General features: G+C 59.0%; 1 protein-coding gene across 2 annotated transcripts in view; it reads left to right on the forward strand.

Annotated features, from left to right (window-relative positions):
• The window catches only part of ASS1 (argininosuccinate synthase 1), a 51,998-nt gene that overhangs the window by 20,276 nt on the left and 6,872 nt on the right, over window positions 1–24,850 (forward strand). For both annotated transcript variants that reach the window (XM_086684284.1, XM_086684283.1), the window contains exons 8-13: window positions 2,943–3,013; window positions 3,558–3,588; window positions 8,748–8,838; window positions 11,729–11,813; window positions 12,348–12,412; window positions 20,934–21,065. In XM_086684284.1, coding sequence (XP_086540410.1) covers window positions 2,943–3,013; window positions 3,558–3,588; window positions 8,748–8,838; window positions 11,729–11,813; window positions 12,348–12,412; window positions 20,934–21,065 — 475 coding nt within the window. The remainder of the gene's footprint in view (window positions 1–2,942; window positions 3,014–3,557; window positions 3,589–8,747; window positions 8,839–11,728; window positions 11,814–12,347; window positions 12,413–20,933; window positions 21,066–24,850) is intronic.

A 24,850-nucleotide genomic window follows, 5' to 3' on the forward strand; every position in this document is an offset into this window, starting at 1 on the left:
CGGGCGCTGTGGTCACTACCTGGGCTGGGCATCTCCACGGAGAGTCTCCAGTCCGCCAGGTCAGAGGGTGACAGGCACCCCGTGCCTCCCCCTCCGTGGGAGGTGTGAGTGAGGTGTTCTTTGGCCCTCCGTTACCTGGCTGCTAATGGTCCCTGGCGCTTTGCAGGGAACAGGTAGGCACGCTGAGGGGCAGTGGCAGACAAAGGCTTGTGTCGAGCCAGCCCTTTTGAAGTACAAGTTGCAATAAAACATATTAGAAGTTTTGCATCAAGATCCTTAGCCGCTCCCCAGGGCACCTTTCTTTTTAGCGACTCAATGGCAGCTCTTGACAAACAGCCTCAATCAATCAGACGGGGGGGAAAAGCGACTCGTTGCACACGCCAGAAAATTGCTCAGGTTTTAAATAGCAGTCACCAGGGCTGGCTGTGAGCCCTCACCGCAGCCAAGGTGCCGCGTGGTAGGGGACCCGGCGGGGACGCGGCCCTGCCCCTGCCGCCAGCATCCCATTAAGACCTGGAGGGCTTGGAGGAAAGATCTCCTGGGCCATCTGTTGTTTTATTATTAAGAGGGGAGTTTACGAGAGGAAGCCCATATGTTGCCAAACAAATTGTCAAATAGCAGAGCTATTAAGAGAACCGGGTTGACAGGGCCTCCCCTGCCCCCCCTCCCCCCGCCCGCCCCAGCCCTTCGTCTCCTTGATCCTGAATATGGAACACGTTTCATCTTTAAGAATAATGAATTGGAACCCCCACCCCGAACTACATTCTCACGATTGCCGTCCTGGTTCAAGAGAGGGCCAGGGCGACCCCACGCGTGGCCCTTCGTTTCCCTTAAGCCCCACACAAAACCGGCTCCTGGTTTTCCCAGCAAAGATGAATTTCCTTCCCAGGTTTTGGGGGAGAAGTCACTTCACTGAGCTTCTGTCCCCAATAACCTTTGGACAGGAGAGCATGGCGGGGGGTGGGGGGGTGAGGAACAGGCGAGTCTGGGGCCCCAGGCCTTGGGTTCTCCTCCCCCCCCGCCCCTCCACGGGCGGCCAGTATCTGCACTGAGCTCCAGGGAGTCTGAGAGCATTCTGGGAGGGAGGCCGTGTTTCTGCACCCAGGAAATGACCAGAATCACTGAACAGCAACCAGGCTTTGTCCAAAATTCAGAGCCAGGCAGCTGATTCAGCTGAGACAAAAAATCAATGGGGCTTTGAAAACCCCTGCTTTCAAGACCCGTAAGTTACCAAGGCCAAAAGGTGGGGTAGGAGACCCGCAAACATGTGTTGCCTGCATTTTCCATCCAGCCCCCCCAAGCCATCGTCCAAGGGGGAAAACACTCAGAACCACCCGTCCTCAGCATTGTCACCCTAATTAGTTTCTTTTAAAAAGCCAGCAGACAAGCCAGGGGGGGCTACAAAGCAGGGCAGTTGCTGCAATACATGTTGACGAGGGTTTTTTTTGTCTCAGTTGCAGTGAGAATTTCTTTGCGGGCGGGGTGGGGGGGGGAGCCTCAGGACAGAGAGGGGAGGGGAGACAAAAATCTCTTTGGAGGGGCTGCCCGTCCTGTCTTCCCTCTCTTGTCTCCTTGCTCCGACCACGACCAAGGAGCCCCAGTGGGAAAGAAGGCAAAAGTGTTTCCAAACCATCCCCCCAAACGGGCTACAGGGAACCCATCTGCTGGCTTTCTCCGCCCCCAGCCCGGGGATGCCAGTGCCCGCACAGGGTCCCGGTCCCCACAGCTGGCCCACTCTACCTGGAGGGAGCGTAAGGCCAGCACGTGCATTTGACTCTTGGCAACCTGGCGGGGAGACAGGCGGCCCCCCAACGCTGAGCAGCCCTCTAAATGGGGTGTTCTGTCTGCCCACAAATTCTTGAGTAGATACGGACTTACAGAAATGTTCCCCTGGTAAAGCTTGAGAAAAACAACTTAGAGGGCTTTTAGCTTCATTTACCTTGAAATTTTAAGGTGGGGCTGAAGGAAACCCAGGGGCTCCCTGGAGGAGGCTGGAATCTTACAGTCGTGGGAATCAGTGTGGCTCAGGGTGGCCCGACCAGGAGAGGCAGAGTGGTGCTGGTGGGGGCTACGGGGCTGGGGTTGGCTAGGTCTAGGACCACAGAGGGCAAGGTGCCGAAAGGGGGCTTGGAGGCAAAGCATCAGGTGTCACTGCCTTAAAGGGGCCTGGCTGGGCCCCTCAGCTGCCTCTGCCCAGTAACGTGTGTGTGCTGGATTCTGGCCGAGTATCCACCCAGGGCAGCGTGGGGTAGCTAAGGGGGTCAGCCTCCTCCTTATTCAGAAAGGGCCTTCACAGTGAGATCACCAACAGCCTTTCAGACCCAGGGTCTCGGGTCAGATGAGTTTTCTCCTTGCACGACGGATGGAACCATTTGGGAAGCAAAACACGATTGGAACCAAGAGAGGAGGATGGAGAGGGTGCGAATCGGCCCAGGATGTCCTTTTCAGGATTGCAGAGTGATGGGTGTGGCCGTTGCGCCAGGCAGGGGGAGAGGGGTGCCTCCCAGAAAGTGCCAGGCCCGTATCGTAAACAAGTGCCGTGGGCTAAAAGCCCTTTGCTTGGGGCACAGAAAGTACCACGCGGACACAGATGGCTTCCGCGGTGGAAGTTTGGACCCTTCCAGCCTCCCCCCCTCCCGCCAGAGGGTCGGGGACCCATTCTAATGCTCAGAATCTTCTGGAAGGAACCTCCAAGGTCAGTGTCCACTCCACGACGCCGCAGACACCATCTTGCGGTTTCTGCACGGGCGCGTCCAGCCACAGGGCCCTCACTCTCCGTGCAGCCTGGAGGAGGGGAGGGACACTAGAGCGGGGCCCTGGCCTTGACTGCGTGGTGACCAGTGTGTCTGAAGCCTGGAAAGAAAACCAAGGCAGCCGGACCTGCCCCTCAGTCCTCCTTCACGCTGCCTCACTCCCGCCCCCGTGTCACTTCTTACCTGCAGCAACACGGAATCCCCATCCCGGTCACCCCCAAGAACCCGTGGAGCATGGACGAGAACCTTATGCACATCAGGTAAGGAAGATGTCCCCCGCCTGTCCGCTGCCCCGCCCCGTGTCAGGGAGCACCTGCCTGCGCAGGGCAGATGTCACGGTGACCGCATGCGTGGACCGACCCACTTGTAGCTCATAGCACGGCCCTCTGGGGGGTAGATGGATGATAGGCACCCGGCCTCCGCTGGGGTATCCGGAAGGCTTCTCGGAGGAAGTGACATTTGACATTCAAACTTCAAGGATGAGAATGGACTGGACCGGCCGAGGTGCACGCAGTGTTTCAAGCAGAGAGAATAGCATGTCTGAAGCGCCCCCCCCCCCACGATGGGAAGCCCTGGGGCCGTGCCCCCCCCCAGAAGATTGAGGGAAATGTCCCAGGGTCTTTCCTGCAACCTGCAGTTCCCACAGCCAACTGTGGTGGGCTCAGAATGTTCCAGGCGGGGCTGGCAGCGGTTGCTTTGGCAGAGAAAGAAAGGCGGGGCAGTCTTGTGTTGGGCATGGTGGGGGCGGGGGGCGTCTCCCTGCCCCTCCCCACCTGATCCCCTGTCTTCCCTCTCCCCCTGCAGCTACGAGGCTGGAATCCTGGAGAACCCCAAGGTAATCCCCCCCACCCCGTTTCCTGTGAACGGGCTGCCTGCTCGCCCGATGCTGTCTGATGTGATTGTAGCCTAATTTGAAATTTCACGGGGGCCGGGTGTGGGCCTGGGGCCCAGCCCTGCCTGCGCCCAGATCCTCCCCACCGCCCCCCACCTCCCCTCGCCGCCTCCCCACTCCATGCTGCTGCGTTTTGAGACACCCCCCCCCCCACTCCCTGGCTCTCTTTTTCTAATTGCCGCCCAAGATGAATAGGGGAAGGAAATATTTCAGGACAGCATGGAGAGAGTGTGTGATTGTAAGACAATAAAGAAGCAATTAGGCAGATGAGACACTTGTAGGAGGGCCCAGGCTGTGCCCACCAGCTCTCAGGCCGCTAGTGCTGCATTGGGGTGGGGGGTGGTACAGATTAGAGCCTCAGGACCCATTTGTCTGCGTTTTCTGCTTCCACGGCAGCCTGAGGCAGGCCGCCCTGATCCCGGGTCCCCAGCCTCCCAGGCTGGCCAGGCTGGGCCTCAGCCCTGTTTGAAGTTTAGGATTTCTCTCCCTGGGGGGTTTCCCTTTGTATCTCCCCCTGCCACCGTGGGAGATGGGGGCTGGGGCGCGGGGGGGGGGAGTGAGGGGTGGGGGGGACCCGGACGAAATCTATCCTGGGAAGAGAAAAATCTCTTTGTCCCTGAGGGAATGTGTCTCCATTCCCTGGCCCAGCCCCACACCAGGGCGGCTGGTTTGGGGGTGGGGTGAGCTGCTGGGTGGCTGACGTTAGGGAAGAAGTGTGCTGTGTGGGGTGGGGGTGCTTGGGCAGCGGGGTCTGGGGGATCCAAGAAGGCCAGCTGGAGGTGGGGGGTGCCCTGGTGGTGCCGGTGAGGGTCGGGGAGCTGGAGCCCCTGCCGGGAGTCCTGGGGGGGGCCCCCCGGAGGGACCAGGCCTCTCCGGCAGTGTGGGTGATATTGTAACAGCTCCCAGTGACCATTTCTGGGGCCAGGCCCGGGTTTAGCTTCTTCTTGGATTCCTTTCCTTGGCTCCTAGCCATAAGCCAGTCCTCATCTTACGGGAGAGGAAAGGGAGAAACCAAGGCCCAAAGTTAAGTGGCTCCCCCCACCCCACTGCCTTGCTAGGGCACCCCATCTCAGGAGCTGGCCCTCCTGCCTCCGTGGTTCCCCGATTGCCGGCCCCCACCCACACTCAGCTCTGCCCAATGTGTCACTCAAGAGAGCCCGCACCCTTGCCCCCTGGGGGCTGATGGCCCCACGGGGCTGCTGCCTGCTGGCCACAGGTTTTTCCAGTTCATGCTCTGCTGACCCCGTGACACTCAGGCCAGCCACCCCTAATTAGCCAGTCAGTCAGCGCCAAGGGGGGCGGGGGAGGCTGAGCCTGGCAGAGGCAGAGCTGTGCAGAGGCAGGCTGTGACCCCGACCCCTTTCCAAACATCCTGTGGCACTCTCACCCACCAAGGGGCGGCTGGGGGGGCGCGGGGAGCAGAGCCAAGGCCAGAGGGGAAAGTGCCCCTTGGGCAGTGCTGGGGGTGCAGATGGCTGTGTGACCCTGGGCAGACCCTCCCCCTCAGGCCTCCTGTCTAACGAGGACGGTGGATGGATGCGTAAGGGCCAAAGAGTGTCTTTGTAGGAATTCTGCCACCCGCTCAAGTTGGGAAGGCTGGGGCCTCAGGCCCGGAGCTAAGAAACCGGGCTCTGAATCCTGGCTCTGCCACTTGGTGCTGTGCCGCCTCGGGCAAGTGACCCAACCTCTCTGAGCCTTTGATTCCTCATGCGCACAGTGGGAGGCCCCAGCCAGCCCTTCCCTTCTGTGGCTCTTGGCCTGTCCCTAGCACAGGGCTACGACACCTCGATCTTAGAGCCGAGCTCCCCGCCCCCCCCCTTCCTTACACAAAGATTCTTTGGGGGATAAAGGGGCCGAGATCCTCGCAGGACCCCTCTCATCGGGCAGGGAAGGCTGGGCTGGGTATGAGCGAGAGGAAACATCATTCCCGCTGAGCAGTGTGGGGTAAGGCTGAGGACCCCACGGTCCGGCTCTCCGGGGCCTGCCCAGCTTGGTGGCAGGGGTGGGGGGGCTCCCCCAGCCTAAACCCCAGGACCCCCCCCTTGCATCTCTAGATCCCCTGTGCATGGTGCCAGCCTCCACCCCGCCCCCCCGCCCCACCGGCAGCCCTGGCCCCCTTGGGAGGAGATGGGGAGACAGCTTAAGGGAACGGGGGGGCCCCCCGCCCCCTCTCCAAAAAAAGCCCCAAGACCTGCCGAAGGGAGGGTCTGAAGGCAGATGGCGGAGCCATTTTCTGCCTCCGTGAGGGCTGATTGAAGGGCAATGAGGCAGCTAATGCGAAGAAAGATAGAAATTTACTTGCTTTAACTTCATACGGCACACAGTGAAAGAGTTCATTCAGTCGCCGGCCCGCCATATCTGATGGATGAATAAACCATTTTCAGCATCGATCATGCCTCTACATCATGGTTTAGTTCATGGGCCATTTGCTTCCAATTTCTCCTTCTCGGCCCTGTTTCATGCTTTCTTTCGGCCTCTCCCCCCACCCCACCCCCCACTCTCTCTCTTTTTTTTTCTTCACTCTCTTCCCTCCCCCCAGCCCCCCCCCAGATGACATTGGAAGTGAGCCCTCCCGCTGGGAGGGATAAATAGATGGTATTGATACTCGGCAACAAACTATTTGTCATTTGAACTGGGCTTTTAGGAGGGAGAGTAAAAAAGAAGGCAGGCGCCCAGCCACCTCGGAATGCAAAGCAAATGTCACTTGATTTCTATTTAGTTATTTTATTTAATCGGTGCTGTCAGGGTGTCGGAAACCTTCAGGACAGCTGCATCCGACGTCCACCGCGGAGTGTGGGTCGCTGGCCGTGCGGCTCTGCCCGCCTCCTCTGTCCTCCCAAGTACAGGCCATCTCGTCCTCCGTTCCCAGCTTCGCAGAGAAGCGTGGCTGGAGGTCAGGCAGCGCTGGGGTGGGGGGGGGGGGGTGGGAGGAAGGAGCCGTGGGTGCGGGACCGGGGACCCTCAGCGCTGGCACCCCGCTTTGAGTTCATCCTGGGCTGTGGGGAAAGGGGCTGCGGAGTCAGGGGGGACACCCAGAGGTCCAAGCCCTGCTCTCCACTTTGCCTTTTGGCCAAGGACGGTTTGTCATCGGGCCTGCCTGTGCCCAAGGAATGCGGTGGTCGGCAGGACCCAGCGGTGCCTGGGGAGCTGGGCATTTCTCTGAAACCACGCGAAGCCTGTCCCCACCGTGCACGATGGTGGCTGTCTCTGGCCCAATCCCTCGCGCTGTTTCTCAGCCCTTTGGTTTCGAAACCAGCTGGGGAACCGCAGGGGGTGATGGGAAGAGCACTGAACAGGGGGTCCAGAGTCTACACTGGGGGGGGGGAGGCAGGCAATATGATTGGGTCAAGCCACTTCTTTGGCCTTGGTTTTCCATCTCTGCCGTGGAGTCATCAGGTCCTGAAGGACCCTCTTCTGCCCTGAGTCTGTCTTTGAGGTCAGCTCTGGAGGCTTATTCCCACCTTACAGATGGAAACAGATGAAGGGATACAGCGGGGCCCAGGTCGTGCAGCAATCTGGAGGTGAGGGGTCCACCGCAGACCCCTGTGTGAGCTCAGAGGTGGAGCTAGAAGCCCAAGCATCCCCCTTGCCCAGGACTGAGGGGTGCCTAGGCGGGCAGGAGCCAGGATGGCTGGTCACTTGGGCATACAGCCAAGAAGCAAAGCGACCACAGGTGAGGGGGCCCAAGGCACCTCTGCCGGCCCACCTCTCCTGGACAGGCTCTTCCCGGAGGCAGACGCCACCGGGGGGTCTGTTCCAGCTGCCATACCCCCCGTGCAGGGCAGGTCACAATTTGCACCCGACCTCCCTGCCATTTTCTTGGGTGATGTGCACGCCCAGTAAAAATTACAAAACCCACCCTGTGTGCTTATGGTGGAAGATGGTCAAGGGCAAGGATCGTTTCCCCATTTTGCAGGTGAGGGAAACAGGCCCGAGGAAGCAAAACAACTTGCCCAAGCCTCCCCCGCCCCGGGCTGGAGATCCTGACCCCTGGCTGAGGGTATTTCCCACCAGTCTAAAACCCAGCTCGTGTCTGTGGCCGGTCTCAGGGTTCCCTGTCCCGGGCAGGGTTCAGGCTTGCACAGAACCTGGTTGCAGCCATGGTCCACCCCCCGCCCCCCGCTCAGCCTCTATTTCTTCATCTGTAGATAGGATGATAGCACTTGACCTTACCAAAGGGGGCTGCTGGGAACCTGAAAGAAACTGCAGGTGGAAAGAGACCCGTGAATGTCTGCAGGGTTCTGAAAGCAAAGATTTAAGGAACTATGTGTCCCAAGGTGTCCCAAGTGGAAACTGCTAGGTCCGGGGTGCCCACAGAAGAAACTAGAGCAGTCAAGCTGAGAGGCAGGCCCCCCCTCCCCTCAGTGGCAAGGATCCTGGGCCGGCGGGGAGTGTGTGTGTGTGTGGGGGGGGGCGGGTAGCCAGGGCCTCGGGAGCCCCAGGCAGTCAACGGTCCCTCTGCCGCTGGATCAAGACGACAGGCCCATTTTCCAACACGCCCAAGGAAAAATATACATAAAGGTTGATGTGCTTTCAAATGGGTTTTTGCTTTACTCTTCTCTTTTCTCCCTGTGAGTATTAACCTCGGGGACCCCGGGGACGGCTCGGCCTGCCGGAGCACCTGCTGGGGTCACGCGTAGTCATTAGCTTTGCGGTCAGTGCAGAATAAACCCCAATTCCCGGCGCCTGCGAGAGCGAGCGCCCGCTCCCGGGGAAGCCCGCTGCCGCCCGCCCGCCTCGCTCCTCCAAAGTCACACTTTTCTTGCCTGACTTGTTCCTCTGCTGCTATTCTATTCTATTCTACCTCCAGCTGTGGGGGCGTCGAAGAAAAAGATGAGATCAAGTTGAGGGGAAAAAATTGTCTGATTTCTTGAGCCCTTTGTTTCCCAGGCCCCTGGCAAGTGGGGGGGTGCAGGGGGGAGGCCGGCTCCTGGCTGGGGGGCTGGGAGGACCATGGGTCCGTGCCAGGCGGTGGCAAGGGCCGTAGCCCCCTAGTTCCGGAGAAGGGGTGCAGATCTCTGTGGGAGGTGGGTGCAGGAACTGGCAGGGCACAGCTTGGCTCTGGGCACCCCGGCCTCCAACCTGTTTCTGTCTTTTATCAGAACCAAGCGCCTCCAGGCCTCTACACAAAGACCCAGGACCCCGCCAAAGCCCCCAACAGCCCTGACATCCTTGAGATCGAGTTCAAGAAAGGTAGGTGCCCGCCTGTTGGGACCCGAGGGGGTGGGCTCTTGGGGCCCTGGGGTCCTGGCTCCTTTCCCCTGTGCCCAGGCCTGGGCACGAGCCCTCTCCATCCCTCCTGTGTTCCCGGAAGCCAGAATTCAGGTTTCCCAACCCCCGCTTCCCCAGATGGCATGGGCCACGGAAGCCCCCCAGGCTTCAGAGAAAAGCACCTTCAGTGGCCCATCACATGGGCTCACGGGCACCAGCTCTGACGTGACAGCATTCCAGTCCCCAGGCAGTCATTTGCCAGCTGCTTTGGGACTTGGGGCAGTCATTCAGCTATCCTGGGCCTCAGTGTCCCCTTCTGTAAACCGGTGATAAAAGCATCCGCCGCCTGGCATTTTCATGGCATGGAATGAGGTCTGAAAGGGACGTGTCTGCTACAGGGTTCCGGCACCAAGGAGGTGCTCAGTAAATGGTGGGTCTTAGAGAGCCAGCCTCGGGGGGCCCCTCCGACCCCACAGCTAAAGCCTCAGCTAGTCCTAGGCTCGATGCTGTCCACACCCCCTAGCCCAGACTCAAAGCTGCCACCACTCTTGTTCGCTTTGGCCGTGGGTGGGTGTCCTGATCTCCCTAGCTTCACTGCTAGCAACAAGGCATGTTTGCTGGCCCGGCCTGAGTGCCCAGTCTCGAGCCTGGCACCAGGCACACCTCTTGCCATAGAGGACAGACGGGAAGGCAAGGTGAGCCTGGTAATGAGAAGGGCGGGACCAGGCTCAGAGTGAGGGCTCAGGGCACCCAAGGAGAGGACCTGCCCAGGCAGCTGTAGAAATCGGGGAGGCTTCCTGGAGGTGGTGCTAGGCAGGAGCTAGAGGATCCAGCAAGGTGGGGGGGGGGGGCATCCTGAGTCTGGACAAGGAGGCTGGGCAGTCCATCCACAAGGCCACTCCCTGGGCTAGAACAGAGCGGAGGGAGAGGGACATGGTCCCTCCCAGGGCACCTCAGAGACCTAGGATGGGGAAGGGGAGGTGGGAGTTCAGATCTGTGCCTCACTCATGCTGGTGTGACCTTGACAGCCAACTTCACCCCTCTGGGCCTCGGGCTCACTTTCCTATAAAACAGGCCATGAAATGATGCTCGTAGGTGCTGAGTATGGTGTGTGGAGCGAGACAGTGGGAAATAGAGGCTGTTAGTACGCGGATCATCCGCCTCTCCTGGCCTTTCCCAGGAACCTGGCCAAGCCAGCGGGCGTCTTCATTGCCCCCCCGCATCCATTCAAACGCTTGAATTTCATGCCACTTGGGAACCAAAGGGCCCATGGTCTGACGCCCCCGCAGGTAGCTGAAGCCCTAAGTGCCCATTCTGTCTGACCCAGGTCTGGTCCGCAGGCATGGGGCATCTCCAGGCACCGTCTCGAAGAAGGTGGCAGGAGGGGACCCAGGCAACACCTCCGGCAGTTTCCGCCGAGGAGCCTGGGAGAGGGTGGGAGGCGGGCGGGCAGGCGGCAGCGGGGTCCCGGACACAAGGCTCTGGCAGCCTTTCTTCCAGAAATAGGGCAGCCCCAAGGGCTGAGCTGGAGAAGAAACGTGATCCATTTTAATGATTTGGGGAACCGTCTGGAAAAAAAAAAAACAACAACAACAACAAAAAAACAGACGGGAGGAGCTGTCCCCGACTACTCCCATTCACTCTCTAGTTAATTTATTTGAAGTTTTAATCTAATTATTAACTATTTTAAAGGCTAAGAGGCTTTCTCCGGCAGCAGCATCGACAATGTTAGCTCCTCTCTGGGGCAGGCCCCCATCCAAGGCCCCTGCGAAGGCCATAATAGGACTGGGAGGGAGAGAAAGGGAGAGGGGAGAGGCGGGCAGTGGCGAGAGGGGCTTAAGGTTCATTATTGGGCAGACTTACATTTAATAGCAATTTACAACCAAGTTATAAAACCCCTGGAAATGGGGGTGAAGAATGGCGAGGTGACAGCGCCTTGAGGGAAGCCCCTCCAAGCGGCGCCCGGCTAATAAAGACTGGAAAGCCGCTATAGAGGCTGATTGGCCCCCGGTCGCTGGCTACATGGTAATGAGCTGGGCAGATGGGTGGGGGATTATCCGCCAACTTTGAACAGCTTTTCTTTGTCACTGTTACAGCTCTCTTGTTAGCCCCCTGATACATTCATTGCTCATTTCACACCGCTCCAGAAAAGTGCCCCCTTGCTATTCAAAGTCAACCCTGAACCCACCCACTGCCCCCCTTGACTCGGCCCTGCCCTCCCCTCCCCGAGCAGCGGCCACCTCCCTCCTGCCCTCCTGCCACCCCAGCCCCGACTTCTCAGAATTCACGGACACCTCCCGACACCTCGCCTGCTGGAGCGGGCACCCCTTTACCCCGGCGATCGGATGGCTGTGGCTGTGGAGGTCTGGGGTGCGGGGTCCGGGGGGTCCACCTGACAGACGTGGCAGGGGGCTGTGAGTGTGTGTGTGTGTGTGTGTGTGTGTGTGTGTGTGCGTGCGTGCGCATGTGCGTGCACGAGCCCGAGCCCCTCCGCATCTCGGCCAGGCGGCCTGGGTAGCTGGTGGGACAGAAGGTGCCCGGGCGTAAGACAATGGTGGAGCGTGAAATTCAATTAGTTCAGGGCTGGTTCCAATTTCACAGCCCCTAAATGCAAAAGGGACAGAGAGAATGGCAAGGGTGGGGGGCGCGTTTTTATTGCATTTTCCCTTTCATTCTGGGGGGCGTTCTCGCCCCTTCTCTCCCTCCAGCAGGCCCCAACCTGCACAGGGCTTTTCAAGGAGTCATTTGGAGTCTATATCTGTCACATCCATTTAAGGCGTTGCGGGTGGAGGGAGAGGGCGGGGTGCCAGGCACTGGCTCCTCCGAGCTCCCTCCGGCCCCGCAGGCCCACCGCCCTCTCCTCCTGCCCTAGGGGTCCCCGTGAAGGTGACCAACGTCAAAGACGGCACCACCCACCGCACGTCCCTGGAGCTCTTCACGTACCTGAATGAAGTCGCGTGAGTGCCCGCAGCCTTTCCCGGCCTCCTGGGAGACCACCATCTCGGGCAAGCCCTGGCACAGGCCGTTGTGGCTGATGGTCACGGCCTGGGGCTTCGGGGCCAAGGGGGATGCGCCTGGGTCCTGCTGGCGGCCGTTGGCACAGCCCGTAGGCAGGGGGGTCTCCTGGTTTGAGCTTCTGAGCCCTCCGTCCGACCCGAGACCGGGACAGAAGGAAAGATGAGCAGGGGGTAGGGCTGGTGCCAAGCAAGGCCTCAGGACGGAGGTAACAGGTGGCAAACTCAACTGCGTGACCCGGGCGATCCTTTCCACCCTCGGGGTCTCAGTTTCCCCACCTGTGCAATGGGCGGTTGAAGCAGGTGACTTGGCTCAGATGTCCTTTGAGTCTTGGATCCTGCGATGGTGCCGGGCACCCCCCCCCATGTGGCTCTGTGGCTCTGGCGCCCCTCAGCTGAGAGCCCAGCCAAGAGGGCGGCCTCCGACTCGCATCCTCGCGGCGGCATCTGGTTTTCAAGAACCCGCTCTCCCCACAGGGGCAAGCACGGCGTGGGCCGCATCGACATCGTGGAGAACCGCTTCATCGGGATGAAGTCCCGAGGTGAGTCTGCTCTCCGCCCTCGGGGGCACGTCTCAGCTCCCAGAGACTCCAGAAGCCCCCCCAAATCGCCATCCCATCGGGGCGTCGGGGCAGGTTCCCTCCCCCCGCCAGACTCCGTTTCTCCCCTGTGAAGCGGGGATAGCGGGCCGTGTGTCCCTGACTCCCAAGGGCATCATGAGAGGCACTGTCCCAAGAGTGAGGAGGAAGCTGGGGGTCCAGGAGGGGCTCAGAGGCGAGGGGAGGCCAGGGACGGGCCTGGAAGCCAGGCTCTCCTGTGCCCTGGGTGGGTCGGCCAGGTCTGGAGGCAGACCATGCAGGGCCGATTTCACAGTCATTAAGGCTTCTTTGAGGAGGCCGCCAGCCCAGCAGGGCAGGAATCCTGCCAGGGGTGGGCGCTATGGGCTGCGCTGGTCATGCGAGGGGGGCCTGCGCCTGGGTTTGGGGCAGCTGACTCGTCGGCTAGGTGGCCGTAGCTGCCTTTGGCTGGCCCAGGAGTGGAGAGAGGTTGGTCCCAACCAAGCAGGTGCCTGTATCTTCTCTTTAGTAAGCAGAGCCCTGTGATCTTCCGGCCATCGCTCACAGGGGCATCAGACCAATCAGTCCCCAGGCCACACCCTCCCCTCCGGGACTCAGTTGCCCCATACAAGGGGATGTCAAATCCTCGCAGGTCTGGGTCTGTCAGCATATGATATAAAGCAATGCTGCCTCCTTAGGGAACTTTAAGAGGGAGAGGGAAATCTTGCAGCAGTGAGAGCCCCCAAATCGAGCCCCTGATTTTTTAAATACTGGTGGTGAGCTTGGGGGGGGTCCCCTGTTTTGACAGATGTTCAGCTTGCTTTGCTTAGGTTCGATTTATTTTATGTTATTTTTTATTAAAAACAATTTTTTTTAATCTTTATTTTTGAGAGACAGAGTGTGAGCAGGGGAGGGGCAGAGAGAGAGTGGGACACAGAATGTGAAGCAGGCTCCAGGCTCCGAGCTGTCAGCACAGAGCTGGACGCGGGGCTCGAACTCACAAACTGTAAGATCATGACCTGAGCCGGTCGGACGCTCAACCGACTGAGCCACGCAGGCGCCCCGTATTTTATGTTATTTTTAAAAGTTCATTTACTTATTTTGAGAGAGGGAGCACGAGCAAGAACACGCGTGCGAGATGGGAGGGGCAGACAGAGGGGGAGAGAGAGAAAATCCCAAGCAGGCCCCACACTGCTATCGCAGGGGTGGGGGACGTGGGGCTCGAACCCACAAACCATGAGATCATGCATGCCCTGAGCAGAAACCAAGAGTCAGATGCTTAACCGACTGAGTCACCCAGGCGCCCCTTCTTCGGGCCAATTTAAAAAGATAACACAAGCCAAAGGCAGCCAGGCCAAGGGATAGTCACGGCGCTTTGTCCTTTAGGACATTTTTACTAAGATTCTCAGATGCAGAGAGCTGATGGCCAGATTTCAGCTGTCAGAACAGCGTGCTGGGCCGGGAGGCAGGGTGTGGGAGCTGTCACTCAGGCTCGCCCAGGCTTGCCCGGTGACCTCTGACTTGTCAGCTCGGGGCCCCGGTTGGCCCACGTGTGACGTGGTAGGCACGGGGGTGGAGGTCGGATCTTTTTGCCTGTGACCTGTTTGGATGTGTCTCCAAAGGTGCGGGGAGGAGGGAGGCAAAGTGACTGCTTAGCGTCTTTCCCATGATTTTTTTTTTTTCCCCTCCTGGACGCAGCTACTATCTTCCAGAAGCAACCTAATTGAAACTCTCAGGGAAGGCCTTGTCAGAACAATGTTACTAATTAGCTGCTACCTTTTATCTTCACGTACCTTTGTCTCTTACCTGTATTAACGTCTAATTAAATGTCCCTTTGTCTCTGTCTGCCCTTGGGAGACAGCACAATGTAAAATCGTGCGAGGCAGATCTAGGCGGACCTGGGGGAGCCACAGATCCGCAACCTTCATTGGACAGAAGGGCAAACCAAGGCCAGGATGGATGCCCAGACCCAGAGAGGAGTGGGGCTGAGGCCAAGAGCTGAAACTCGGGGGTGGGGCACACCCAGGTTCCGGCCGTGTTGGATAGTGGGATCAGGTGCCCCACAAATGACAGCAGCCACAGAGGCATGCTGGAAGGTCACAGGTGGCCTGTTAGGTCTGAGGGGGAGCGGAGCCCCTGGAACCTGACGGAGGCACATTGGAGGGCTGGGCTTCGCTAGAAGACGTGAGTCCCTGTCTCAGCTCCGTCACCACTGGGAAAGCGACTTGGCCTCTCCGGGTACTCTGCGTGTACCTGTGGGGAGCCGTCCCGAAAGGCACAGAATCGAGCCCGAGAGCTGTAGGGCCTTTGGAGCAGACAGTCGACATTCGGCTCCCAAGAGCTTGCTGTGTGACCTTAGCAAGTGGCTTTCCCGCTCTGTGGCCCCAGCTGTCGAAGGTGGGGCCGGCCTGGGTGGTCTTACCCCTTGGAAGTTGTAATTTGCCTGTTTTCTTACTTGGATCAGAGGGGGTGAGAGAAGACAGCTGCTTCGCGATTTCTCGGGCGGTGTTCTGTTTTTACGTCTCCACTCTGAGTAATTCGTCGGGAGGATGAGCGAGCAGGGGGGGGAGTAAATGAGGGTGCTGGGGATGTCCACACGACAAGGTCTTTATTAAGTCTACCGTAATGGGAGAAGCTGTTAATTGTCAACGATATTGAGGGCAGAACAGGAAGACGCTATTGTCCGTCGCTCCGTGTACAGGGGGAAAATGTCGTTTGTATTGATTTTACAAAGCTCATAATTGAAATTCGTTAAAGGGCTTGGTTTCTTTTTTTGGGGGGGTGGGGGGGTGGGAGTTGGGTAGGGAGCTGGGCAGTGCCACTGCCCTGAGCCTGGGGTGGTCATGGGGTCAGAGGGGCGGGGGACTGGGGAGGCTGCAGACGGAAGTGCTTTTGCTGTATTGTGGCTGTTCACGTTGTCATTATCACATTATCTTTTTAACTCTGGAGGGGGGCTAATTAAGTGAAGTAAATGAAATCAGTGGGGAGGAGAAGGGGGGCAGGGCAGGCAGGAGGGGAGCGGGGAAGGCGCCAGCTCCTGTCCTTCCGCTCACCTTCTCCTCCAGCCACCTCGGCCCAGCCCTGTCCCTCCCCGGCTCACTTCTGCCTGCTGCTGCCTCTTCCCCCTGCGGACTCCCTCCCTCTCCTCCTCATTGCCTGCTTCTCCTCTTCCCTCCCCTGTCCCTGTCTCCTCCACCCTTTCCATCTCTCTCCCACTCTCCCCTCCTGTCTCACTTCCTCCCGATTCCTCCACTTTCTGGCTAAGAAAACCCAAGGGCTGCCCGCCCACTTACCCACCTGCCTGCCCACCTGTCCAGGCCTCCCAGAGGCTCCGCTCAGATGGAATGTTCCAGATGGAGAGGAGAGAGAGAGAGAGAGAGAGAGTTATGCAACAAAGATGTCTGTACCCTCAGAGGCCCACACTGCTCACCAGGCTGGGGTTCGCAGGGCACCAGGAGCACAGAGGACGGCTGGAGACCCACCATGATTTGCCTCCCCATTACCATGGCAACCGCCTCCATCCTTGGCCCTGGTACCTAAGAGGGGAGCCCTTGGGCTCCAGCCAGCCTCCCTTCCCCGGGTCTTTGCAAATCTCTCCCTCTGGATCCTGCTTTCCCAAAGCAGACCACCTCTGGTCCAGGCGCCCTCACCCCTATCCCCACCCACTGCCCCGGACCCCAGCTCACTGGTGGATCTCACTCAGTTCTGCCAAGCTGTGCGGGTCCGGTTAACCTGGCAGCCTCGGGAACAGAGAAGCAGCAGCAGAAGTGTTTTGGTCCCCGCCACTTCCTCCTCGGTCCACTCTCGCTCCCACCCCCGCCAACCTCCCCTAGATCCCTGCCCTTTTCCCCATCCCCTCCCCCCCCCCCCCGCCCCAGCAGTAATTACGGTGTGATTGAGGCTGCTCCGCAGAGAGCCGTTGACACCCCTGTCTTTTTCCTGTAAACACGGGGAGATGAAAATAGACACTTGGAGCCGCTGTGCATGTCACTGCGAAGATGTCTGTTGTCTCTTCCACCGCGACAGCGACTCACCTGTCATTTCCTCCTTCTTTTTGCGCAGTGGTTTGTATGCCGACTGTCAAAAGCCCCAAATCCATAGTCTTTTAGCATCAGGTTTCTGTCACTGTTTTTTTTTTTTTTTTTTGAAGTCATTTTTTTTTTTTCCAGAAGGAATACACAGAAATCATCTGTACCCCCTACCCCTGTGGAGAGGAGAGGGGAGATCTTTCAAACGCTCTCTCTCTCTCTCTATCACACACCATACACGCACACACACGCGCACGCACACACGCACACACGACAGCAGCGACCTGAAAACGGCTTTTTGATCAGTCACGGTTAACTTTAACACCTAAGAAAGGGAGCAGGAATGTTAATTGTGCTGCTGTGTGTCAGGGGCTATGGCTTTTCTTCTTGCCCGGATGCTTCCCGCAGCCGTCGGGCACGTCCTCTGCTCCTTTCCTGGGAAACAGCTATCCTGGGCCAGCAGCAGGTGGCCCTGGGGCAGGTCACAGGTCTTCCTGGCTGGACAGTCTAGGTGTCCTCCTAGCATCGCACGTGACTGCTGTTCAGGTGATACTGTGGGGTCAGCCCCCCCGTGTTCTAGAGACAAAGCCAGCAGGGTGCGCACCTGCGATGTGGGTGTGCCTGGGCACTCACCTTCCAGGCAGGCCTCCCGTGACAGTTGGAAGGAGGAGCAGTTTGCTTGGGGCTCAGAGAGGCAACTGACGTGGGCCAAGGTCACACGGCAAAGCTGAGCTGGGAGCTCTGCGAAGATATCCTGTCCGTGGGACTTCTGGTCCCCAGCCTCAGCCCTTTGCAAATACGGCTTGGACTGCGCCCCATGCCTGGCCCAGCCAGACAGAAAGGCAAGGAGGAGTCAGGTTCCCCGGGAGCCGGAAAGAAGAGGGCTCCAGGGCTCTAGCTATTGGCCCGCCCCGGCTGGCACTATGGAGACTGACCGTGCCAATATACGGATAGGCTTTGAAAGTATCTGGGTTTTGGGGCGCCTGGGTGGCGCAGTCGGTTAAGCGTCCGACTTCAGCCAGGTCACGATCTCGCGGTCCGGGAGTTCGAGCCCCGCGTCGGGCTCTGAGCTGGTGGCTCGGAGCCTGGAGCCTGTTTCCGATTCTGTGTCTCCCTCTCTCTCTGCCCCTCCCCCGTTCATGCTCTGTCTCTCTCTGTCCCAAAAATAAATAAAAACGTTGAAAAAAAAAATTAAAAAAAAAAAAAAAAAAAAGAAAGTATCTGGGTTTTTCCAAGGCGTGGCAAAACTAATCCTTAGAAGGCCTGTTTGCAATTCAATAAATACCGAGTTCTTAGCTTGTGCCTAAGATGGATGGACGAAAGGCCAGTAAAAGCCTCTGTCGGTATCTTGCTTTAGGTGGCTCTTGGAAAATTACTATGTTCCCGATGCTAAAGTTTCTAGGGTAGTTGAAAACCTGCCACTTGAATATTGTGCTCATCTCTGCCATTCCGGAGGCCGACTTTGTTGTTGTGGTTGTTGATTTATTTATTTTGAGAGGGGGGAGGGGCAGAGAGAGAGTCCCAAGCAGGCTCCACGCTCATCGAGGAGCCCGATGTGGGATGGGACTTGATTCCATGACCATGAGATCACGACCTGAGCCGAAATTAAGAGCTGGGACCCTTAGCCGACCGAGCCACACGGGTGCCCCTGGAGGCAGGCATTTCTCAGTGTTCCCAACATGTCTGTCTTTGTAAACAGACGGCTGAACCTGTCGGGTCTTTCTCCGTGGCCCCGGGGGCCGCCAGGAGCCACGCGTGTGTGGTGCCTTACTGCCCCAACTTCTGTGCTAAGCTCTCATAGGTTTTCTGTGGCTCCCCGTTCTCATGCTCTTGGCTTTTCTCAGCCATCCATCCGCCACCAGCCTTTCTGCCTTTCTGGCTGGTGGCTGGGAGCCGCTCCGAGCCCATTTGAACCGCGTTTGCCAAAAGCTGAGTGAGGGTCTGAACAACTCCCCAGGACTCCAGGGCTTGGGGCCGGTGCGTGAACTTGGGATGGTGGGGTCTTCCTGCTGGGGAGGCCGTTTCCCCTGCCCCCCTGAAAGGTCACAGTTGGAGCAGGACAGTAGACCTTGCCCTGAGGGCCACACAAGTGGAATGGGACAGGCTCCTTTGTGGCACACTGTGATCATATCAGCACCTGGCCTCTAGGTGGGGCTTTGACATGGATGTGCCCACCCCCCAAGACCAGGATATCAGAGGTTTGCAGACAAGAGACTCACCACCCGCCCCACACACACCCCAGAGAGGCTCTTTTTTTCTACTGGGGAACACCTCGGAGCCAGGGTGAGAGCCCAGGCTTTTCCTCCTAAGCCACTCCTCAGATTTGTTCCCTTTCACGCCCTGGTAAGCACGGGATTGCTTTGCCAGAGGCCCTGAGGAGCAGCCTGGGGCAGAGAAGGGAGGTCCAGTGCCGGTCCCACTCGCCTTGGGCAGGTCCCCTCCCTCCCCGGCTTCAGCCTGCCCCTCTGTAAAAGCGGTGTTGGACCCGGTTGGCATTTAAAGGACTTCTTGGTGGAGCCCATCGTTTTCAGAGGGGCCTCCGCTCCCCGCAGCGGGGCCTGGGCCGCGTGTTCTAAAGGCCGGGCTTCTGCCAAAGCCTATCTGAATAACAGGTTTGCGGCTCAAAGTTAGGACAACAGGGCACCGGCGATCCGAAAGGGCCTGTCCTCGCCCTGGCATTTCTGCGACTCCCAGACGGAAAGATCCAAGGCGGGCAGGTTCTCGGAGGAGGGCGTTTCTGGCCAGGGACAGCGCACTCAGCCGTGTCCTCGGCCCCTTGGGTTCCAGGGTTGAAAACAACCTCCTTTCTGATTTGGGCTCGGGGCAGGGGAGGCTTTTTGAAACCTTTTTTTGGAAACCATGGTACGATACACTTAACAGGTGTATTTGAACCATTTTCAAACCTACAGTCCAGTCCAAATACATTCACACTGCTGTGCAGCCGGCCCACCGGCTACCTCTAGCCTCGTTTTCGCCTTCCCGAACCGGAGCGTCCTCACCCTGTAAACCAGCGCCCCCCCCCCCCCCAGCCCCTCCTCCTTCCCAGCCCCTGGCGCCCTCCCTTCTGCGTTCTGTGCCTATGAACTCGACGGCTCTGGGGGGGCCTCACGTAAAGTGGAACCGTGCAGGATCTGTCTTCCCGCGACCGGCTGGCGCTCCTCGTGCCCTGTTCCCCGGGCGCATCCCCGCCGGATCCCGCGTCAGAACCCCCTCCCTCTTTCAGGCCGGATCATAATTCTGTTGAGTGTGTTTGCCACATTTTGTCGAGCCGCCCGGCCGTCGGTGGGCATTCGCGCTGCTCCCGCGTTCTGGGCGTGGTGAACACGGCCGTGCAGGTTCTTTCTGGTTTTTAGAGCAGCCAGAGTGGCGAGACCGCGGTACGTTTTCAGGATAACCAAAATTACCAGGGAAGCGTCACACATAACCGGAACGTTATACGGTGGGAGGAGGGGAGCCTTTTGGAGTGGCATCTGCGGAAGGGGGACGGTTACGGCCCCGCGATCGGGACAGCAGACTCTGGCCAGCTCAAGGCGCTGCCCTGAACTTCACCCGAGAGGCCGTACTGCTCGCCGCAAGAGGGGGTCTGACCGTGCACGCCCGCGGGCGGTCCTGCCTCTGGGCACCGCGGTGTCCTCCCCTCTAGGGAGGAATCTGTGAATCGCACCTTCCTCCCGGGACTGCACTCAGCTCGGGGCCAGGCGCCTCAGTGTCACTTCGGAGACCGTCTGGTCCAAGCAGGCTGTTTTAGGAAACGGAGGGGCTGGGCCTGACGTAATAGGGACGGGGGGGGGGGGGCCCTGAGCAAGACCAGCCTCCCCACGACCTTCTGGGTTTGGGCCCCCACCGCCAGCTGAGCCACAGGGCAGCCGACAGCACTGGTCAGGGACGTGGCCCCACGTTGGGCACATCCTTTCTCCTCCCAGGCTCAGTTTCCCCATCTGTGCATGGGGCCAGCACGGGATACCGCCGAGCCCTCTGCGGCTACCCCAGAGGTGAGGGCTTCTCTGCAGAGACGTGACTTTTAAGGGAGCCTCTGGCTGAAGGTGGCATGTGTGCGCACAGCTGTCCCCTCCCCTGGCTCCCCCAGTGGAAGGGAGGAAGGGATATTTGGGGCCCTGGGCTCCACTGTGGTTGGTTTAATTATAGGTTTTCAGCCGCGGGCCGGTGGGCACGCGTTGGGAGGGAGGGGGGAACAGCTCCGAAACCCTGTCATTTTCCAACGTCTGAGGGCCTCTTCAAAGGGGGGATCCAGACATTTTCTCCGCAAGCCGCAGAGTGGACTGTCGTGGCCCCAGCATGAGCATAATGACAGGAGCGTTTTGCGGCAAGCTGGGAGTGAATGGGTCCGACCGGCTTGTCTCCTGTCAGACGAGTCATTATTTTTTTTTTTTCCATTTTTTTGTCATTTGCTGACAGTTTGGGTTTCATGCGTTTCTCTCTTTTTTTCTCCTTTTCCCCCTGCCTGGAAAAATGGCTAGGTATCTACGAGACCCCAGCAGGGACGGTCCTTTACCACGCTCATTTAGACATCGAGGCCTTCACCATGGATCGGGAAGTGCGCAAAATCAAACAGGGCCTGGGCCTGAAATTCGCCGAGCTGGTATATACAGGTGCGTAGACCCTGCTGCCCTCCCCTCCCTAAGCAAACAGCACCCTCCTCCGGTCCCGCTCCACCCGCCGCCATCCTCGCGAGAGCCCGAAGGATGCAGGCTGAAGGGGGTCAGGCGAGGGCAGGGGACAAGGAGCGAGGGGGGCGGGGGCACCAGAACCTGCCCTCCTCGCAGGGTGTTGAGGGGAATGTGTCAGTCCCCCCAGGATGTCCAGCCGCTCTGCCACCTGCGATTTGCAAGACCAGGGGGGTCCTGGGAAGCGGGGGCCAGGGAAGCGTCACACATCATCCCCGGGGTGGCCGACTTTTACGCGGCACGCGTGCCAGGCACTGCGTGGGGACACCAGCCATCCCAGGGAGTCCCTCCCAACGTTCCTAGGAGGGCTCCGGCCAGCTCTTGTTACAGACGAGGAAACTGAGGCTCAGAGGAAAAGGACCTTGTACAAAATGACACAACCGGAGGTGGCCTAGTTGGGTCTGGCCCCAGGTCAGGCTGTCTCCAGGCAGAACCTGGAACCACCTCAAGCGAGGGAAAGGCTGCCTTGACCAAGAACTCGGCCCCAGGTCCGGGCATCGCACGAGCCAGATGTCACTAACCCACGCTCGGAATGACATTAGCACGCAGTACGGGTGGGCCCCCGATTTACAGTTGAGGCTCGGGTTTCCGTGCCTTATCTGTCGTCCCAGAGTTGGAATCCACATTGTAAAACACTGGTCCCCAGGTCCGGCCCATCTTCCATACCTGTTCAGCCCCTGAGGGGAACCTAGTTTTTTTTTTTTTATACTTCTTAAATAGTTGGGGGGAAAGTTAATGACACTCTTTCACGTCACAGGAAAATGACAGGTAATTCGGATTTCAGTGCCCATAAATAGTTTTGGGGGCACGGCCGTGCTCACTGGCTCCCATGTTGTCTCTGGCCGCCTCTGAGACACAATGGCAGCGCTCGGTAGTTGTGAGAGAGACCGCACGACCCGCAGAGCCTGGAGTAGTTACTGTCTCGAGGGCCCTTTCCGGAAGATGTTCACCGACCCCGCTCTATGACATTCACCGGCTCCTTAACGTGAGAAACCACATCACATCAAACAGCCCCTCTGAGCTGTGGCAGGGGAGCGGCTGCCGCTGACACCTATGGGGTCCTGGACGTCAGGGGGACCCTGGAGAGTGAACATTAATAATCCCTACCTGGGATAAGACTCCGTGGCTCCTTCTCACCCCCTCCTCCTCCACCCGGAGCTTTTATTTCCTTTGAAAGCTCCTAACCACTGTAACTCATCTTGGGGCTTCAAGGGGACTCGGTGGTTATTGGCTGGGTGATCTCTCCCTCCCGTTGTATCCGGCAGCTTTGAAGCCGGGTCCCCCTCCTTCCCAGGTAGAGACAGGTGTTCAAATACCATTGTCCCCCGCGGGCTCTCTTGCTCAGCAGGGTTTCAGCTGGAAGGTGGCTTCTGGTTACAAAGGAGGAGAGTCGTGAAGCATGGCAGGCCAGTGGGGGAGAGCACCTGGCCTGGGCGGCGGGCTGCTAGCTCCGAGGCCCCGGCTGCTGCGGGGAGGCCGAGCGGGGGCAAGCCACCAGTCGCCAGCCACCTCCCTTCTCATCACAGAAGGGCTGCTTCTCTCTCGCCGAGGGGCCCCGAGCTGGGCCCTCACGGGTATCACCTCATCTTGGCTGCACAGAGGTGAAGACACTTGAACGGTTTCACGGCTGACGAGTGGTGGCTTTGAGCCCGGGACAGGCCAGCTTCGGAGGGCAAGTGCTCAGCCGCTCCAGTAGATCCCAGGAGGCAGGAGGGGTGTGGGGGGCAGGGAAAGTGGGCTGGGGCCCTTAGGAAAGGGAGATCAAGGGTGGGGTGGGCGGAGCATGCACGGGGGGGGGGGGGGGGGGGGGAGGCGGGAGAGGGGCAGAGAGAGACGGAGACACAGAATCCAAAGCAGGCTCCAGGCTCTGAGCTGTCAGCACAGAGCTGGAGGCGGGGCTCGAACTCACAGACCCGAGTGATCATGACCCGAGTGAAGTCGTAGGCTTGACCGACTGGGCCACCCGGGTGCCCCAGGTGCCCCGGGTTTAAGCAAGTTACTGAACCTCCCCGTGCCTCAGTCTCCTCATCTGAAGAGTGGGGATAATACATAAATAGGACTAAATGCATGCACATTTGTAAAGCATCTAGAACAGGGCCTGGCATGGCGGGGGGGAGGGGGGGGGTTGCTACTGCAAAGTGTATTGAAAACTACAAATGCCTGGCATGTTTCCCAGGATAGAGGCAGGGACCAGGGCCATGCCTCTGGCTGGTTTGATGACCTTGAGTAGTCTGTCTACCCCAAGCCTCAATTTCCCCTCCTGTAAAACTCAGGGCACCAGGTCAGGACTCTTCACGGTTCCTAATTCTAACAGCTCAGTCATATAGCCACTCTGCTGTGACACTCGGCTTCCCCGGAGCACAGACCAGGGAGACTGAGGCACGAGGGAGCCCTTCTGCCTCAGCCCCACTCCTAGATGCCCTGGTGACTGACCACTGTTCATTTCCGTCTCCTCACCCCATCCCCAAATCTCCCTATGGGCTTGTACAGATCCCCTCCCTCCAGGCGCAGACCCTGGTCCCGGCCCACAGGGTCATCCTGGCAGGATCCCGGCTTCAGGACCCATCTCCTTTAGGGCACATAAGCTCACCTCCTCTCCCCTCGCCTCAGTTACTTCAGAAAAATGGGTATAACGCACCCCTCGTACAGAGGGCCGTTATCCTGATTGGCACAGTGCCTGGCCCAGCCCGGAGCTGAGATGCCCATGCAACGCACCAAGTTCACTGCCCCCCTCCCCAGTCTGGGTCCGCTGGGAAAAGAAATCTGAGTGCAAGACTGCCACGTAGTAGAAGTGGGGAGGTCCCGAGATAAAGCCCAGGCCGGGTCTTCCCGCGTGGGTTTCAGCCCCCTATCTCTGGCTCTGTCTTCCAGCCTGAGAGCGTAAAGGTCTAATCATCCTGACTTAGAAAGATGGCCAAGCCCCTGGGGCATGGCAGGGAAGGGGCGCGGGGGGGCATCAGCGTCCCCTCCCACGGGGGTCTGGGCCAGAGTCGGGAGCACTCTTCAGGATCTGACTGTGGCTTGGGACAGCCTCTTCCTCTCCGGGTTTCTGTCTCCCTGTATGCAGTGAGGGCTGGCGGAGGCCGAGTTCAAATCTGGGATTTAAAATGCTTAGTGTTCGGCCCGCATCCTGTCATTGAAACCACACAACTCCCCCGGAGAATGGTTAGTACTCTCTCACCGTACAAACGAGGAAACCGAGGGACAGAGAAGTTGCATTGCTTGTCAGCATGTCAGCGTGGAGGTGAACCCAAGTGACAGGTGGCTGGAGAGCGAGGACCCAGTCTCTTCTCTCCCTGCCCGGCCCCTCCCCCACTCCTGCAAGCCACCGGACCCCATCCTGGAGAAGGCCTGCTCCGCTTTCCCACGGAGAGCCTCAGCAGGTGCCGCCCCCCCCACCCCCGCACCCCGAAGGCCCGGGCTCCAACAATAGCTGCAGACCTGGGGCTGACCTGGCCCTTTATCAGGGCAGGAGGTCGAGCACCATCTGGCCCCACAGCTGCCCAGGTGGGGTCACCTTCCCGGCTCCGTTTCAAAGAAACCCTACCGCCTGAGCTGTCCCTCCCCCAATCCTGCCTGCGCGGCCACCCGCCCTCCACAGGGACCAGAGAGGAGATAGCTGTCTGCAGGTCTGAGCCTGTTGGGGCTGAGATACAGGCCCTGGGGCAGCCTGGGGACTGAGCACATGGCCTTCGCTGGCCTTAGGGCTC

Source organism: Puma concolor, chromosome D4 (assembly GCF_028749965.1).
Source record: "Puma concolor isolate L17-30 chromosome D4, mPumCon1.1.hap2, whole genome shotgun sequence".
NCBI classification, from domain to species: domain Eukaryota; kingdom Metazoa; phylum Chordata; class Mammalia; order Carnivora; family Felidae; genus Puma; species Puma concolor.